Below are 16,929 nucleotides of genomic sequence, written 5' to 3' on the forward strand. Positions count from 1 at the left end.
TGTGTATTAATAAAGCTAGACTCTTATGGTTTGGGGATTTGATTTGAATGCATAGCCTACCGAAGAAATTTTTTAAAGTTGTGGAAGACAACATAACATTTTATCATTTTCACAGGCACTTAAACAAGGAGGGGAGGGGAGGGAGAGCACTGCACCAGAAAGGAATGCTACACCGGCTAGCTCCCAGGGTGTGTTTTATTGCTGTTATTTTGTTAAACATTAATTGGCCTAATAATACATAGGAGTGGGGCCAGGAGCATACCGGTGCTGGTAGTGAGTGGGTCATGAGCCAATGGTTGTAATGGTTGCAATTTCTGCTTTGTCCCAGAGTTTGTTTCCATGGCACGGCTAGTACCTGATGATCCACCTACCTGATCACATTTCCTAAATTGGTTAGGCTTAAGTTTACTCGAGAGCCTTCCCTCAGTCTGTCTCCTTCCGAGCCTGAAGATTTCTGCCTTTCACTTCCCGCTAAATCCACCAAGCTAATACTGGATTGTTTGGTGAGGTCTCTGTCCAGGAAGACCTGTGGAAAGCACAGGGGCCCGTTGCACGGGAGGTTAAAGTGGCTTCCATGTTGCATGTTCTCATTGCAATATGGTAATGTAAAAATGCTGTCTTCTTGCCAATATCTCACAATAGTAAGTTACCGGGCCCAAATGTCTTGGTCATCTCTTCCCTTATTCTACAAAGCTTGGTTACAAAGAAAGGTTACGTACCAATTACTACTGCAGTATTCCCAGGATCATAAATTTTTAAAAAAATATAAACTATTGTAAGATCTGAAATCAGTAGCTACAGTGTTGTATGGTCTTGTAGCAGAATGAACATGAATTTCAGAATTCTACTGACTGCCTTGCTAACTATGTAACTATGAGCAAATGACTTGACCTTGGGAGATGGCAAGCTTCTCTTTTACAAGATAGTGGTGCAGGAACACAAGATTGAGATGTTATGGGGGTTAAAGACACTGGATGCAATTCTGGCACACACCTGGCATACAATGTAGCAGTTGGTCACAACAGAGTGGCTGCTGAACCTCTTAACTCACTTTTTTTTTTTTTTTGCCTAATTCTTGTTCCTTAAATGTAAAGTTAAAAAAAAAAAAAGTAGAGCTAATGATATGTATGATGTATCCATTTGGAGAGTCAGTCACAGCAAAGCTCACCCAGCCTGTGGCAGATGGGTCACAGTGCAGTGGCACAGCTAGAGGAGGGCAAATGCCACATGTGGCCCGGAGTTTGACCGCTCCTCCCTGTGAGAGCCTGAGAACATCCACAGCTCGCTCTGCGGTCATGAGTGGATGAGGCTGGCGGTGATGTTCACCCAGGATTTGTGAACAACCATTTCTAGATCAGACAACTCTTACATGCAGCAAGAATATGGAGAAAAATGGGCTTGGTTATCAAAGTTTCAAAGTATTGGGGAGTTGGCTGGGTGTAGCATCAATCATCAGTGAAACGCTGCAGTATTGGATAGGCCCCTTGCTCAGGGCCCTGAGGGCCAGGGTCTTATTGCTGGTGTGTAGGCTTGCCACTACTATATTTCATGGTAATCTGGGTATCACTCTCATGTACATACAGTTTACTGCTTGATCAACTCAGGGTCGAAACTCACTGCTCAGAACTTGGCATTCATGTGCATGAAAGTAAGTCGTTTGTCCCCTGGGCCCTTTCCCACATTTCCATTCATGCTGGGCTCATATAGCCAGGGTGTGGGATGTAGAGACAAGGTGTGGGAGCAGGAAAGAGCAGGTGCCTCATTCTCTCTGCTCCTGTCTATGTTCTCTGGCTGCACGTAGCTTCAGTGGCCCACAGGGGCTGTGACCATATTTGAAATGACCCATAATCTCCAGCAGCACACTCTGCCCCTGGAAAGCGTTCCCATGGCAGCACCTGGCTCTCACCTGCTTGAATTGAATGGTAATGAGCATGTGGGACCGGCTGCTGCTGGCATTCATGTTGGTGGAAGCCGTGGTCCTCACTTTAGCCCCTTGTTCCAGCAGCCTTTCAATGTGTGCGTAGTTTTCACAAGGCACTGACTTCAGACCTTCCACATAGAAGCCCAGCTGCTGATCCTCCCTCACTTTCAGCCCGCTGGGTTTCCTGGTCCTAGACAGCAAATCTCTAACCTGTGGGGGAAAATAAGGATAAACGTCACGCAGACAGGGGTTGCGGTTACTGCAGCGTCTCTGTCTAGCATAGATTAGGTGCTCAGTTCATGCTTCTTGGAGAAAGAATCAATACCAAGCTTCTGCACGTGTCAGACAGCCTCATCATGTAGTTAGGAAATAGAGAAACAGCCAGTGAGAAGACGGGGAGCCCTCCTGTGAGCAGTGAAGGCAGAGTCTGATTATTTTTCATTATGATTTTTTGAAAGATGTGTTTATTTAGAAAGTCAGAGTTGCAGAGAGATCAGTCTTTCATCCACTGGTTTACTCCCAAATGGCTGCAATGGCAGAAGCTGGGCCCATCTGAATCTGGAAGCCAGCAGTTTCTCCCAGGTCTTCTGCATGCATGCAAGGGCCCAAGGACTTTGGCCATTCTCCCCTGCCTTCCCAGGTTATATGCAATGAGCTTGTTCATACATGGAACAGCCGTGACTCTAACTGGTGCCTAGGTGGGATGCTGACACTACAGGCAGATGAGTAACATGCAATACAACTGCACTGAATCATCATTTTTATTCTCGAAAATAGAGTTTTGTTCTTTCCAGTTAGCTAGAGCACACTATTCAGATGACAATTCTCTGAGGGTACAGCTCTGTCTCTCTACTGTGGGAGCAGAATCTAACACAGAACTTGCACCCAGCAAGCACCCAGGGACTATCCACTGGGTACACAGCACAGTTGTGGTGAGGTTCCCAGGGCACAGAACATGCTGCGTCCAGCCATGTGGCACAGGGAAGCACTTTGCCGCCGAGGACACACTTGAGTGGTACCCACACTGCCTGACTCCACGTTGGTGTTATTTCAGGCTGGCATACTCTCACACATTTCCCACTTTTTAACATCAATGACCTCAGAGCTGTTTTGCTGACTTTTATTTTGATTATCAGCTTCTTTCTGGGAGATAGAAAAAGAATCCATCCTAACCTCTTTTTGAATGATCAGAGATTCTTTACTACAAAGTAATGGAAGCTTATTTTTCTGAGAAGAGAGATTAATGAAAAATTACAAGTCCATAGCATTCATATTCACATTTCCCCTTTAAGCTAGAGATTTTTTTAAAGATTTATATGAAAAGCAGGGAGAGGGAAGTGCAGAGAGAGTGAGCAAGAGAAATCTTCCAACACTGGTTCACTCCCCAAATGGTCCCAGCAGCCAGGATTGAACCAGGCTCAAGCCAGGAGCCCAGAACTTTATCGGCTGCTCATCCTTGGAGTCTGCTTGAAGGCTGATCATGGCCAGGTAGTTCCCACACATACCATTTTCCTGTCTCAGTGGCCAGGGCACAGAATCGAATAATGTCCCTGACTGCTGTCCTTGGTGGTGGGGAGGGCCTGGGCAGAGGCCCACAAGCAGATAAAGTGTGGGCTTCCAATATTTGAGGCTGCAGCCGAGCTATTCAGGTGTGACCCCTGCCTGTAAGCTTTCACTTGAGAGATCTTTTTCAGTTATGCGTTCCCGGGAGATGCAGCTGTCCTACACTAAATACTGTGCTATGTCCTGCAGGAGGAAAGGTGCCCACAGGAAACGATTGCATCCACACTCCCCTTTAAGGACCAGGGGGAATAAACACTGAGGGAGTGGCAGAGTGCAAACACCTGACATGATAGCTTCTGGTCCATTCCCCGCAGTATCAATGAGCACCCTGAGCTCAGAGTTGCCATGATTGTCACCAGTCACCCTAATCCTAACCCTAACCCGCTCCAGGAAGCTGCTACATTCCACCCCCCAGCTGTTGGGGTGGGATCTTGAAGCTCAGAATGTTTAGTCCAGTTTTAAATTGGGAAAAATCCATAGTGATGCATGAAAAGGATGGGGAATTAGAGACTGTTGCATGCCTGCAGGCGACTGTGCCCATACACATCCGGCACACCTGTTGCACAGCCCAGCAGGACTGAGCATTCGAGAGAGGGTGGTCCACAAATCCTGCCACATTTGCCTCTGACCTTGTGCTGGTAAAGACTGCCGTCCCCTCTTCTCCACCACACCCTGTCCTACCTCCTACTGACCAAAGCTAAGTGCCTGAGCATCTGGACCAGAGGTGACTTTTAGTTACATCCTGAAGTTCAGTCTCTTGTGGGGCAGAGAACTCAGAAAAACATAGAAGAGCTGTGGAGGCCATGTTCTGGAAAGCAGGAATGGTGTCATGCAGCTGAGGCCCAGAGTGTGTGAGGCTACGGGGACAGGAAGTAGAGAGGCAGGGAGTTCCGGTTGAGCAGTGACAGGCTCAAGAGGTTGGCAGGCTGGGTGAGCAGGAGAACCCCAGCTCTGCAGGCCAGAGAACAGACTGCTACCTGCTCATTGTAAATTTCCAGCATGCTGAAGGTGACCTGTGGGGAGAAGAGCACAAAGTGAATATTTTCTTGCAAAAGTCATCTTTGGGGGAGGGAGAGTGATGGGGATGCCACATACATATAGGCAACCTGTGACTCAACCTGCAGTGGGATCTCTCCATTGTGGCAAGCTGGAGGAGGCTCCTGGTACACATGGATAAAATACAAATGGAATGTGTGTGTCATGCTCTCAGGGAGTGGGTGGGAGGAGAGGAAAAGCTGCTTTTTCATGGTTGCACCATTTGGACTATCTATAGACATTAAAACGGTGCTTTGGGATTGTTACTGGCCAAACTCAATGCCTCACGAGCAGATTGGGAAGGCTGGGTGCAGCTGTAGAGGTGACAGGTGCCACCTGCAACCAGCACACAGCTGGCTTGTCTGTAGGTCACCTGTGCTGAATCTGGCCAGTGCAGTCCCATAGCCATATGGGTGCCAGCTCATGTTCCAAATCTGCTTTTGAAATGAAAATAAATCTTTAAATATATAAATTTTAAAAATATGTATTTATTTTTATTGAAAAACCAGATTTACATAGAGGAGAGATAGAAAGATCTTCTGTCTGCTAGTTTACTCCCCAAGAGGTTGCACCAGCCAGAGCTGAGCTGATCTGAAGCGAGGAGCTTTGTCTGGGTCTCCCACGCAGGTGCAGGGTCCCTAGGCTTTGGGCCGTCCTTGACTGCTTTCCCAGGCCACAAGCATGGGAAGTGGAGCAGGCAGAATACAAAGGATACGAATCAGCTCCATGTGGGATCCTGCCACATGCAAGGGGAGGACTTTAGGCAGTAGGCTACTGTGCTGGGCCTGTAAATATATAAATTTTAAGAAATGTATTTATTGGGCCCGGCGGCGTGGCCTAGCGGCTAAAGTCCTCGCCTTGAAAGCCCCGGGATCCCATATGGGCGCCGGTTCTAATCCCGCCAGTTCCACTTCCCATCCAGCTCCCTGCTTGTGGCCTGGGAAAGCAGTTGAGGACGGCCCAATGCATTGGGACCCTGCACCCGAGTGGGAGACCCGGAAGAGGTTCCTGGTTCCCGGCATCGGATCGGCGCGCACCTGCTCGTTGCGGCTCACTTGGGGAGTGAATCATCGGACGGAAGATCTTCCTCTCTGTCTCTCCTACTCTGTGTATATCTGGCTGTAATAAAATGAATAAAAATCTTTAAAAAAAAGAAAATGTATTTATTTGAAAAGTAGAGTGACAGAAGAGGAGACAGTGATTCTCATTCTCTGGTTCACTTTGCAAATGATTGCACCTGCTGTGGCTGGGTGAGGAGCCAGGAGCACCATCTTAGTCTCTCTCCCAGGGGTGACAAGTGTATAAAGGACTTGGGCTGCCTGTTGCATTTGATTACCAGCAGGGAGCTTCATCAGAAGTGAAACAGTCCGGCTTCAAGCCAGTGCTCGTGTGGGATGCAGATATCACAGATAGTAGCTTAACGCACTGCACTACCATACCAACCCCAACCATACAAACATCTGGTGTGAAAAAAAACTAACGTCCTCCTACAATAGAGATGCTGTTAACTTCCTCAGGCAAGAGATTGGAAGGGAGGAATGCTAGAATTATACATACCTGGTATTCTCCACTCCTTGCCTGGCCCTCAATGCCTTGGAAGAGCTCTTCGCACACATTGGGAATAATGCCCTTGTTGGCCCCAAACCCCATCAGAGAGTAGCTTTTTCCAGAGCCCGTTTGGCCATAGGCCAGGAGAGTAGCATTATAGCCTTGCCAAGCGCTGTCCAGAATTCCCCTCCCAATGTCACGGAAAACATCTTTCTGGAAGGGAGATGACATCACATTATGCAGAGGCCAGAGGCACAAGCAACACCTTGTTCCTACTTAGCACAGTGTTCATTTCTTTTTTTTTTTTTTTTTAAGATTTTATTATTATTGGAAAGCTGGATATACAGAGAGGAGGAGAGACAGAGAGGAAGATCTTCCATCCGATGTTTCACTCCCCAAGTGAGCCGCAACGGGCCGGTACACGACAATCCGATGCCGGGATCAGGAACCTCCTCCGGGTCTCCCACTCGGGCGCAGGGTCCCAAAGCTTTGAGCCATCCTCGACTGCCCTCCCAGGCCACAGGCAGGGAGCTGGATGAGAAGTGGAGCTGCTGGGATTAGAACCGGCGCCCATATGGGATCCCGGGGCTTCCAAGGCGAGGACTTTAGCCGCTAGGCCACGCCGCAGGGCCCCAGTGTTCATTTCTTTTTAATGTTTTTTTTTCTGTTGCAGACAGAAAAGTTTATTTGCGCAGGGACCAGGTGAGCAGGAAAGAGAGAGGTAAGGGAAAAGCACCTCCCGAGAGAGGGCCAGGAGGTGGGGTGCCTCTAGAAACGGGAAGGAGAGACAGACACTGTTAGCACAGCATTCTCAACGTCTTTGAGTACATCCCACTTAACTCATACCATGGGACCTGCTTGAAGTGTAACTCTAGATGCTCTCATTGGAGGGAGACCAGAAGCCTAGAAGGAACCTACTCTTTGGGAAACAGATAACCCAACTAGAATTCATGATTAAGTACAACTTTGACAGAGTATGGTCTCGGTCTTCAAAATTAAGCAAGTTGACAAAGTTGTCAAGGCACAAGCAGGTCAGTGTTTTTTCTACTGTTTTATTCTTTAATAGTCGGAAAGCATGTATGTGTAATTAAGCACCTTTTGGACTTGTTTGCTTTTTAAGAGGGAGAAATCCTATTGGCTGCTTTACTCTCCTGAATGCCTTAGGTAGTTAAGACTGGGCCAGGCCAAAGAAGCAGACAGAGCTCAACCAGGTCTCTCATTTGGGAGGCAGGGATCCCATGACTAGAACCATCACTCCTGCCGCTTAGGGTCTGTGCTGGGAGGAGTCCGGTCAGGAGCTGGAGCTGGCAATTGGTCCAGGCACTCATTAATGGAACATGTGTATCCCAGTTGCTAAGCCAAATACTCCTCTTGTTTTTAAAAAATATTTATGGGGGGACTTAGTACAATGGCTCAGTTGCTAAATCCTTGCCTTGCGTGTGCTAGAATCCCACATGGACAGCAATTCATTTCCTGGAGACTCCACGTCCCATCCAGCTCTCTGCTTGTGGCCTGGGAAAAGCAATGGAAGCTGGCCCAAAGCCTTGGGATCCTGCATCCATGTAGGAAATCCAGAAGAAGCTCCTGGTTTCAGCCTGGCCTAGCCCTGGCTGTCATAGTCATCTAGGGAGTAAACCAGTAGATGTAAGAGGTCTTTTTATGTCTCTCTATTGCTACAAAACTATTTGAAATAAAAATAAATCTTAATTTATTTTTTAATTTGGAAGGCAGAGTCAGAGGTTTTCATCCTCTTGTCCCCACTCCCCCCACCCCTACTCCCTTCATATCACTACAGTGGTGGGGGCTGGGCCAGCAAGAAATCAGGAACTCCATCTGGGTCTCCATGTGCGTGCTTGGGTCCAAGCACTTGGACATCTTCCACTGCTCTACCCAAGCACATCAGCACGATGGGAAGTGAAGATCCTGGGACTTGAAGTGGCAAGCATGTGGGATGCCAGCATTGCAGGTGACAGGTTAACCCACTGTGCAACATTGCCTGATCCCTATGGGAGGCTGCAGCCAGGACTGGAACTCAATATGCCAAATATGGGACAGTGGCTTCACAGGCGGCAGCTGAAACTGCTGTGCCACATTGTTGGCCTCTTTTTTAAGGGAGACACAGGATTTGTGCCTGAGAGTGCTGGGGTGAGGAACTATGGTGTAGCTCCTGCTGCCTTCTGGGCCCTGGCCATAGCAATGCTTGTCTCTTTTGAGGAGGTTTAAGAGGGGTACATTTCTTCCTACCCAATAAAAACAACAACAAAATGAGACTTAAGCGTCTCATGGTCTACGTGTTACTGGAGATAAGCTTGTATACTTTATATAATTTTTATTTTTGGGATATATGTACATACCTAACTGCAGTTTTCATTAGCACAGCAGACAAGTTGCTTCTGCTGTTGCCACCCCGCAGTATGATGATGTTGGGATCCACTCCTGCTGGGAGATCATCTGCAGTTCCTCCTGACCGCTGAAGTGGGTCCTTTATAAACCCCTCCAAGCTGCCTTTCCCATTCACAAGTGATGGGTATTTGCGTTACTTCCGCTTTGGAACCATTACATGTAAAGTTACCAGGGACAGCTGCATGCAAGTGTTTGTGCAAATATGTGCAAATTGTTTCATGTAATTGTAAATATTATATGAGCATTCCAGTTGCAGGATACATTGGTAGTGTTCATTTTTTGTTTGTCTTGCTCATAGGTGTGCACAGTCTCTTTAAAAAGTCCAGGGGGTTGTGGGAAGGTAGGGCAGTGCTGTGGCACAGCAAGGAAAGCTGCCACCTCCAGCGCCAGTACATCGAATGGGTGCTGGTTCAAGTGCCGGCTTCTCTGTTTCTGATCCAGCTCCTTGCTAATACACCTGGGAAGCAGCAGACGGTGGTCGAAGTGCTTAGGCCCCTGCCACCCAGGTGGGAGATTCAGAAGATTTGAGCTTTTGCCATGTGGAGAGTGAACAGCAGATGGAAGATCTCTTTCTCTCTCTTTTGGTCTCTTTTGCCTCCATAACACTGCCTTTCAAATCAATCACTTTTTAAAAATTGAGAAAGTTGGGGAGGGATGCTTGGTCCACTGTTAGACACTTCTTGAGACACCTGCATCCCTTAATGGAGTCCCTGTTGGCATCTCAGCTTCGCTCCTGCACCCTGGGGGCCAGTGGGGGCGGCTCACTTACTTGGGTCCATGCTACCCACGTGGGAGGTCCAGGTGGAGTTGCCAGCCTCCTGCTTAGGCCTGGCCCAGCCCTGTGGACAGCCAGGGCCTGAACAAGTGTGATGAGAGGTCTGTGTCCACACATAAAACAGATTATAAAAAAAATGCATAGAGAAAAAATTTTGATGATTTTTGTCAAAAAGTAAACCTTTCATTTTGAGGTGTCCTCACCTTGTCTCCTTGTTCTTGTATTATCTCAATATAGTACTAATCCACATTTCCTTAATGATTAATAAAATATTTTTCATTGGTTTTAGGTAATTTATACTTATTGTGAAAACTTTAATCAAACATATATTTTTTAATTTGTTTAACTTTATTTGAAAAGAGGAGTTAGAGACAGAGGAGCGACATAGAGCTCTTCCAGGTTCACTCCTGAAAGGCCAGAGCTGGGCTGGCCTGAAGACAGGAGCCAGGAGCTTCTTCTGGGTCTCCCACATGATTGCAAGGGCCCAAGGACTTAGGGCATCCTCCTTTGCCTCCATAGATCAATAACAGGGTGCTAATGGATACAATCTGGCACCCATGTGGGATGCTGGCATCGCAGGTGAAGACTTAGCTTGCTTTGCCACAGAGCTGACCCCCTAAAATTATCATGTTACTTGAAAAGTAGGAGAGAGAGAGAAGACAAGGTTGATCTTCCATCTGGTATTCCACTTCCCAAATGCCTACAACAGTTATGGCTGGATCAGGCTGAGGCCAGGAGCCCAGAACTCCAGGGCACCCATGTGGGTGGCAGGGACCCAAATACATGGGCCACCATCTGCTGCCTTCCAGAGGGCGTATTAGCAGGAGGTCAGGTCACAAGCAGAACTGGGACTCAAACCAGGGATATGGGGGACCCTAGGGCTGATTTAACTGCCATATGACCATCCTGATGAAATTTTTTGTCAATAAGAAAATCAACTTCTTTAAAAGTAAAGTTGAGTGAATTTATATCTTTGAGGGATAAGGTATGTATTAAAGTGTTTTCTTGCCTCCTTTTTCACTTACTGATATGTGTCAAGGAGAGAAAATGCTGCTTTTATTTTTCCAACAAATCTTCATTTATCAAATATTCCCTTTGCTGATTGTGCCAAATCGAGATCAGAACAATTTCATCCTTTCCTTTCTTTCAGAAATTTTATGATTTTTAGCTCTAAAAGGACTATAATTAGGCTGGTATTGTGGGCAAGTTCTGTTGCCGCCAGTGACACCAGCAGAGCGTATGAGTGCCAGTTGGAGCACTGGCTGCGCCACCTCTGATCCAGCTCCTTGCTAGGGCATGTGGGAAAGCCGCAGAGGATGGCCCAGCTACTTGGGCCCTGCGCCCACAGAGCAGACCTGGGTGCAGTTCCAAGCTCCTGGCTTCCATCTGGCCCCGCCCCTTGTCTTTCAAATAAATGAACATTTAAATATTTTAAAAAGTGAAAAAAGCTGTGATCCATCTCTATGTTTATATAATGAGAGGAGAATCAAGGTTTATTTCCCCAGATAGTATCCAGGAATTTCACAGGATTGGCTGCAGGGACTGCCATCTCGAAGGTGCCTTATTTCTGTGTCAGTTTGCTGGGATTACCCTAACAAACGACAACCACCTGGTTGGCTACATTCTTTGGAAATCAATCCTGTTAGTTTTGAAAACTGCAAGGACAAAATAAAGGTGTGAGCAAGGCGAAACTCAAGTATGCTAAGGAAGGCCCCTTCCTTACATCTTCCTAAGGTTTTTTTTTTTTTTTTTTCTTAAGAAATGTTTATTTTAGGGTCTGGTGTGATAGCTCTGTGGCTAACCCATGTCTTGCATGTGTCAGGATCCCATATGGGTGCCGGTTTGTGTCCTGGCGGCTCCATTTCCCATCCAGCTCCCTGCTGTGTCCTGAGAAAACAGTAGAAGATTGCCCAAGGCTTTGGGACCCTGCATCCGCATGTGAGACCCGGAAGAAGCTTCTGGCTCCTGGCTTCAGATGAGCTCAGCTCCAGCTGTTGCAGCCACTTGGGGCCAGAAAACAGAATATCTTTCTGTTTCTCCTTCTCTCTGTAAATCTGTCTTACCAATAAAAATAAATCTCTGGCCTGATGCAGTAGCCTAGTGGCAGTTAAAGTTCTCACCTTGAACGTGCCAGGATTCCATGTAGGCACTGGTTCTAATCTTAGCAGCCCCAATTCCCATCCAGTTTTCTGCTTGTGGTCTGGGAAGGCAGTAGAGGATGGCCCAAAGCCTGGGGACCCTGCACCCATGCGGGAGACCTGGAAGAGGCTCCTGGCTTCGGATTGGCACAGCTTTAGCTGTTGTGGCCTCTTAGAGTGAATAAATGGACAGAAGATCTTCCTCTCTGTCTCTCCTCCTCTCTGTAATCTGACTTTCCAATAAAAATAAATCTTTTTAAAAAACCAATAAAAATATCTCAAAAATAATTCTTAATTTTACCTGAAAGAATTACAGAGAGAGAAGGAGAAACAGCCAAAGCTGGGCTGCTATAAATCTGGGAAACAGGAGCTTCTTCCAGGTCTTCAACATGGGTTCTGGGGCTCAAGAACTTGGGCCATCTTCTGCTGCTTTCCCAGAACATTAGAACAGGAGCAGCCAGAACATGTACCCGTACTGAGTGCCTATATTGAAGGTCTGGCACCACAGGTGGAAGATTCACCTGCAATACCACTTCTATTTTGGGGCAATCTATTCTGTTTTGCTGATCTATATGTCTAGTTTTAAGCCAATTTTACACTTTCTTAATTAATGTAGCTTTATAGGGGTGTCAAGTTATCAACTTACTATTTTTCAAAATAAATTTGGCTACTCTAAGTCCTTTATAATTCTACATATTAAAACAGTATCCACAAAAAAGTACTTGTTGAACTTGTACTATGACCATTTGAATCTGTTGATCAACTTCTTAATTACACATTCAGTCATTGGATTCATTGTTATGTCTTCATTTTAACTTGGTGGTTTCTAGGGTTTGGCCTACAGTTTTTCCATGTATTTGCTAAATGTATCCTTAAGGTATTTTATGGGTTTTTCTGGTACATTCAGTAAGCATTCTAAAATTCCAATTTCTAGCTTTCCATTGGGACAGAGAATACTCTATGTTTGTATTTTGCCCTTTCTAAGCTCCCATATTAGTGGCAATTCTTTCATCGTCCCTTAGTATCTTTTGGCAAGATTATGCCATTTGCAGGTAGCTTTACATTTCACTGTTCAGTCTGCATGTCTTCTTGTCTGTCAGCTGCCTCCTTGGCCTGGTGCGGAGGGGCTGTTGGAAGGCGACAGCAGGCATTCCCACCTTGACCCTGATCCTAGGCAGCACATTGCTTTGCCATCAAAGGTGATATACATCTATTTTTTTTTCTGGAAGTTACCATTTTTTTAAAAAAAAAAGTTATTTTTATTGGAAAGTCAGATATACAGAGAGGAGGAGAGAGAGAGAGGAAGATCTTGTCTGTTGATTCACTCCCCAAGAAGCTATGCTGATTCTTTGGGCAGTCCTCGACTCCTTTCCCAAGCTACAAGCAGGGAGCTAGATGGGAAGTTGGGCCGCCGGGATTAGAACCGGCACCCATACGGGAACCCGGTGCGTATGAGGCAAAGTCTTTAGCTACTAGGCTAGGACACCAGGCCCAGAATTGTATATTTCTTTGGGTGAGCCTCAGTAGCTTGTGTCTGCTCCTTCTATGTTGTGGCGTACACTGGCTTTAAGTTGTTACTAAGGTTCTCCTAGTGTCTGCAGGCTCCACAATGACGCCCCTATTTCACTTCTGATATTGGTGTTTAGTAGCATTTGTTATTTCCTTGGTCAATTTAGTGAGAGGTTCATGAATCTTAGGAATCTTCAATTTTCGAAAAGATGTATTCATTTTATTTGGAAAGGCAGAGTTATAGAGAGCTCTTCCATCCTCTAGTTCACTACCCAAATGACTGCAATGGCTGTAACCAGAACTGGGCTGATTCAGTCAGGGGCCGGGAGCTCCTACAGATCTCCCACATGGGTGCAAGGGCCCAAGGATCTGGGCCATGTTCCCAGGTCATTAGCAGTGAGCTGGGTGGGAAGAGTAACAGCCAGGACATGAACTGCCCATATGGGATGCCGGCACCAGCAGGAAGAGGATTTGTCTGTTGCACCATCACGCCAGCCCATTTATTGATCTTTTTAAAAAGAGGACAGCATCTGGGTTTATTGATGTTTCCTTATTATTCTATAACTTTACATTTCTTTTTCTATTTACTTAAAAGTCAGCTTTTAGAAAGACAGGCAGATTTCCACCCTCTAGCTCATTTACCAGTTAGCTACAATGAAGGCAGCTCTTTATCTGGGGCTCCCATGTGAGTGCAGCAGTCCAAACACTCAGGCCGTCTTCCACTGCTTTCCCAACTGATGCCCATGTAGCAAACTGCTGTTGAAGGTGGAGGCTTTACCCCCTGCACCACAATGCCAGTCCTTAGCGCTTTTATTTTATTTTTCTAAATTCTTAGTGGAAGTTTGGAATGTTGATTTGACATACTTCTGTAACATACACTTTGCTACCACAAAATTTCCCAAGGCCTGTTTTTTTTTAGGTATGAAAAAGCTTGTATTTATTTATTCATTGATGTGTATATATATTTAATTAATTAATTTTTTTTAATGAGCTTACTTAGTTGATTAGGGCACAAAGTGTCAATGGCTACAGGAAAGTGGGTAATACCATTGTTTCCACACTAATCTCATTTTTCTAAGGCCTGTTTAGATGACTTCCACAGACATTGGCAGATACTTTGATTTTTCATTCCATTCAAAACATTTTCTAATTTGCCTTGTGTTCCCCTCCTTGACCTATCCAGTATTTAGAATCTGTTGTTCAAACAGTTCTTTCTAAATGAATCCCACTGCAGTCAGTGGGCATACTTTGTACGATACTGGGATGTAATGGATCCATGATGAGCATTCCAGCCGCCTCTGACAGGAAGGTGCCATGCTGTGGGGCTGGATGAGAGAAGTGCGTTTACTATCAGGGTGATGAGGCTGTAATTTTCTGTAGCGTTACTGATTTTCAGTTACTGAGAAGTGCTGCAATTGCCTATCAGCACTGTAGATTTGTTATTGACTTTCCCTGATGTTCATTATTTGAAGGCAGACAGTGAGATGGAGGGAGAGAGCGATGGAGAGTGAAAAGCAGACCTCTTATCTGCAGGTTTACTTGCCGGATGCCTGCAACAGTCAGGGCCAGGCCAGGCCTAAGCATACAGCTGGTGAGAACCCAAGAACTTGACACCGAACGGTTTGCCAGGGTGCACATGGGCAGGAGGAAGCTAGAACTGGAAGCAGAGCCAGGATTCAAACCCAGGCACCTGATGCGGGGGTCCCAAGGATGTCTTAACAGCTGCACTAACGTCTACCCCTCGAGTGCTTGAAGGTTAAGTACCTACCCCAGTCAGGCTACCGATATCTTAAGGGGCTGTTTTGCTTCATCGTTGTGAAATGTTTCTCGTCCTGGTGTCTGATTTATGTGACTTAAATGTAGCCTGTCTAGTTTTTTTTTTTTTCTCAGTATTTCAGTATATATTTCTGTTATTTAAAATAGTTTTTAAAAATTATTAATTTGAAGGAGTTAAGAGAGGGGAGACAGATTGACTTACATCTGCTGGTTCCCTTCCCAGATAACACAGTGGCCCAGGGCAGCGCTGGGCCAGCATAAAGCCAAGAGCTTCACTCAGGTCTCCCACATAAATGGGAGGGGGCCAAACACTTCAGCCATCTTCCACTGCTTTTCCCAGGCCATTATTAGCAGGGAGCAAACTAAATTGGAGCAAGTAGAGGAGTCGGGATCTGAACCAGAGCCCACATGGGATGCTGGAATTGCAGGTGGCTTCATCTGCTGTACCACAGCACTGGCCTGGCACTGCGTACTTCTGTCTTTACTTTTAACCTAGGTTTCTTACAGATATAGCTTGATCTGACTTTTCCTGATTTCTGGCAATCTTTGCTTTTTTAAAAAAGGATATATTAATTATGACAGGCAGAGTTTATCAAAATGGCTGCAATCACTGGGCCAGGCCAAAACCAGAAGCCTAGAACAACATCTGGATCTCCCATGTGGTCTCAACGGCTGAAGTACTTGGATCCCTTGTTGCTTTTCCAGACCATCAGGTTGGGTTGGAAGTGGTGCTCCTGGGCCTTGAACCAGAGTTCACATGAGATGGATACTAGCACTACAAAATGCTGCCCCATAACACAGGCCTCCATCTTGGCTCTTAATTAGCATATTTAATGTATTTGGGTTTCATATCATTGGCTTCTGCTGTCTTGCTATTTGTATTGCACTATTCTATTTCCTTTCTCTTAGAATTTATCTGTTTATTTATCTGAAAGGCAGAATTACAGCGAGGGGGAAACAGAGTTTCCTTTCACTGGTTCACTCCTCAAGTGGCCACAATGACCAGAGTTTGGCCAGCCCAAAGCCAGGAGACTGGAGCTTCTTTAGGCTCGCCAGCCTCCCGGGAACTTCCCTCGAGGCCTGGAGGCAGAGCCCCTATCCTCCCTGGGCTGCTCTCCAGTCCTCACCTTTTGTTCAAGACCTGTCCAGTCTTTTCATTTCATTCATCTCTCTCCCTATCTTGTGGGGAGGGTTTCCCAGCTGGATTTATTCTAAGTTCAGAGGCACAGATCAAAGCGCAAGAGTGAAATTAGGATTTATTTAAAGAGATATTACATATTGAGAAATGAATGCACGCAGCCTCCTAACAAGAAAGGTTTACCTAAAGATGATTTGGGGCACAAAATTCTAGGTTTCTGGCAGTGAAAGATGTCCTCAGCATTGTATTCTGGTTTGCATAATTCTGATGAATTATGATATATCCTGATAAATTATATATCTAGTGTCATCCTTGTTCCTTGCTCCACTGCTCCCCTAACCTTTAAGATTTTATTCGAAAGGTAAAGTTACAAGTTAGAGGAGGAAGACAGAAAAGATCTGTAACCCAATTCCCTCCACAAATGGCCACAGAGCCAGGGTGAACTTGGGAGCAGCCATAACGCAAACTGACATTCACGTTGAATGCTGGCATTGTAGGCAGAAGCTAAACCCATTGTGCCACATGCTGCCCCACTTGTTATCAACCATACCACTAGATAATGGCAATGCAATCAAAATGAGACTGGCAGTGTTTTTGTTTATTTGGGTTAGAACTCAATAAGCTTCTTTGATTTGCAGTTTTATAGCTGCCAAGAAATTCTGTTCCCCCATGACTCCAGTTTGTGTTACTGCCTGTCTCTCAAAACTGACCAAACAACATAGCCTTCATTAGATCACCCTAAAAGGTGCCCTCGGTCCGAATTGATTACATCCCCTTGTATTCCACTGCATTACACAAAACTGTGTAATAGACTGCATAATTCTATACTGTTAGATTTGAATATTCTGTGTCTACATATGTAAACCAGGCTATGAGCAAATTTAAGGGAAAAAGTGCACAGCAATAATCTTAGGCTCTCGAATGCTTAATGCCTCCTAAGTTTTATTTGCTTGCAGCGGCAAAATAACTTTCATTACAAGACAGCTGAGTTGACAACTTCATTTTTTCACCACTTGTTCATGAAAACAAATTTAAAGCCTCTAATGGAAAATTGTTTATGCTCACATAAAAAAACTGTTAGACTGTGAACATCTCAGAAACAAAATTGTCATTTCCCGTCCCC

General features: G+C 45.6%; 1 protein-coding gene across 1 annotated transcript in view; it reads right to left on the bottom strand.

The window, feature by feature from the left end:
* LOC101523578 (kinesin-like protein KIF28) overlaps nucleotides 1–16,929 on the bottom strand; it is a 44,860-nt gene that overhangs the window by 25,297 nt on the left and 2,634 nt on the right. Inside the window, exons 3-6 of the mRNA XM_004578848.3 lie at nucleotides 6,077–6,280; nucleotides 4,462–4,497; nucleotides 1,907–2,131; nucleotides 372–526 (exon numbers count right to left, since the gene is read on the bottom strand). Coding sequence (XP_004578905.3) covers nucleotides 372–526; nucleotides 1,907–2,131; nucleotides 4,462–4,497; nucleotides 6,077–6,280 — 620 coding nt within the window. The remainder of the gene's footprint in view (nucleotides 1–371; nucleotides 527–1,906; nucleotides 2,132–4,461; nucleotides 4,498–6,076; nucleotides 6,281–16,929) is intronic.

The sequence above is a fragment of the Ochotona princeps genome, chromosome 10 (assembly GCF_030435755.1).
Source record: "Ochotona princeps isolate mOchPri1 chromosome 10, mOchPri1.hap1, whole genome shotgun sequence".
In the NCBI taxonomy this organism is placed as follows: domain Eukaryota; kingdom Metazoa; phylum Chordata; class Mammalia; order Lagomorpha; family Ochotonidae; genus Ochotona; species Ochotona princeps.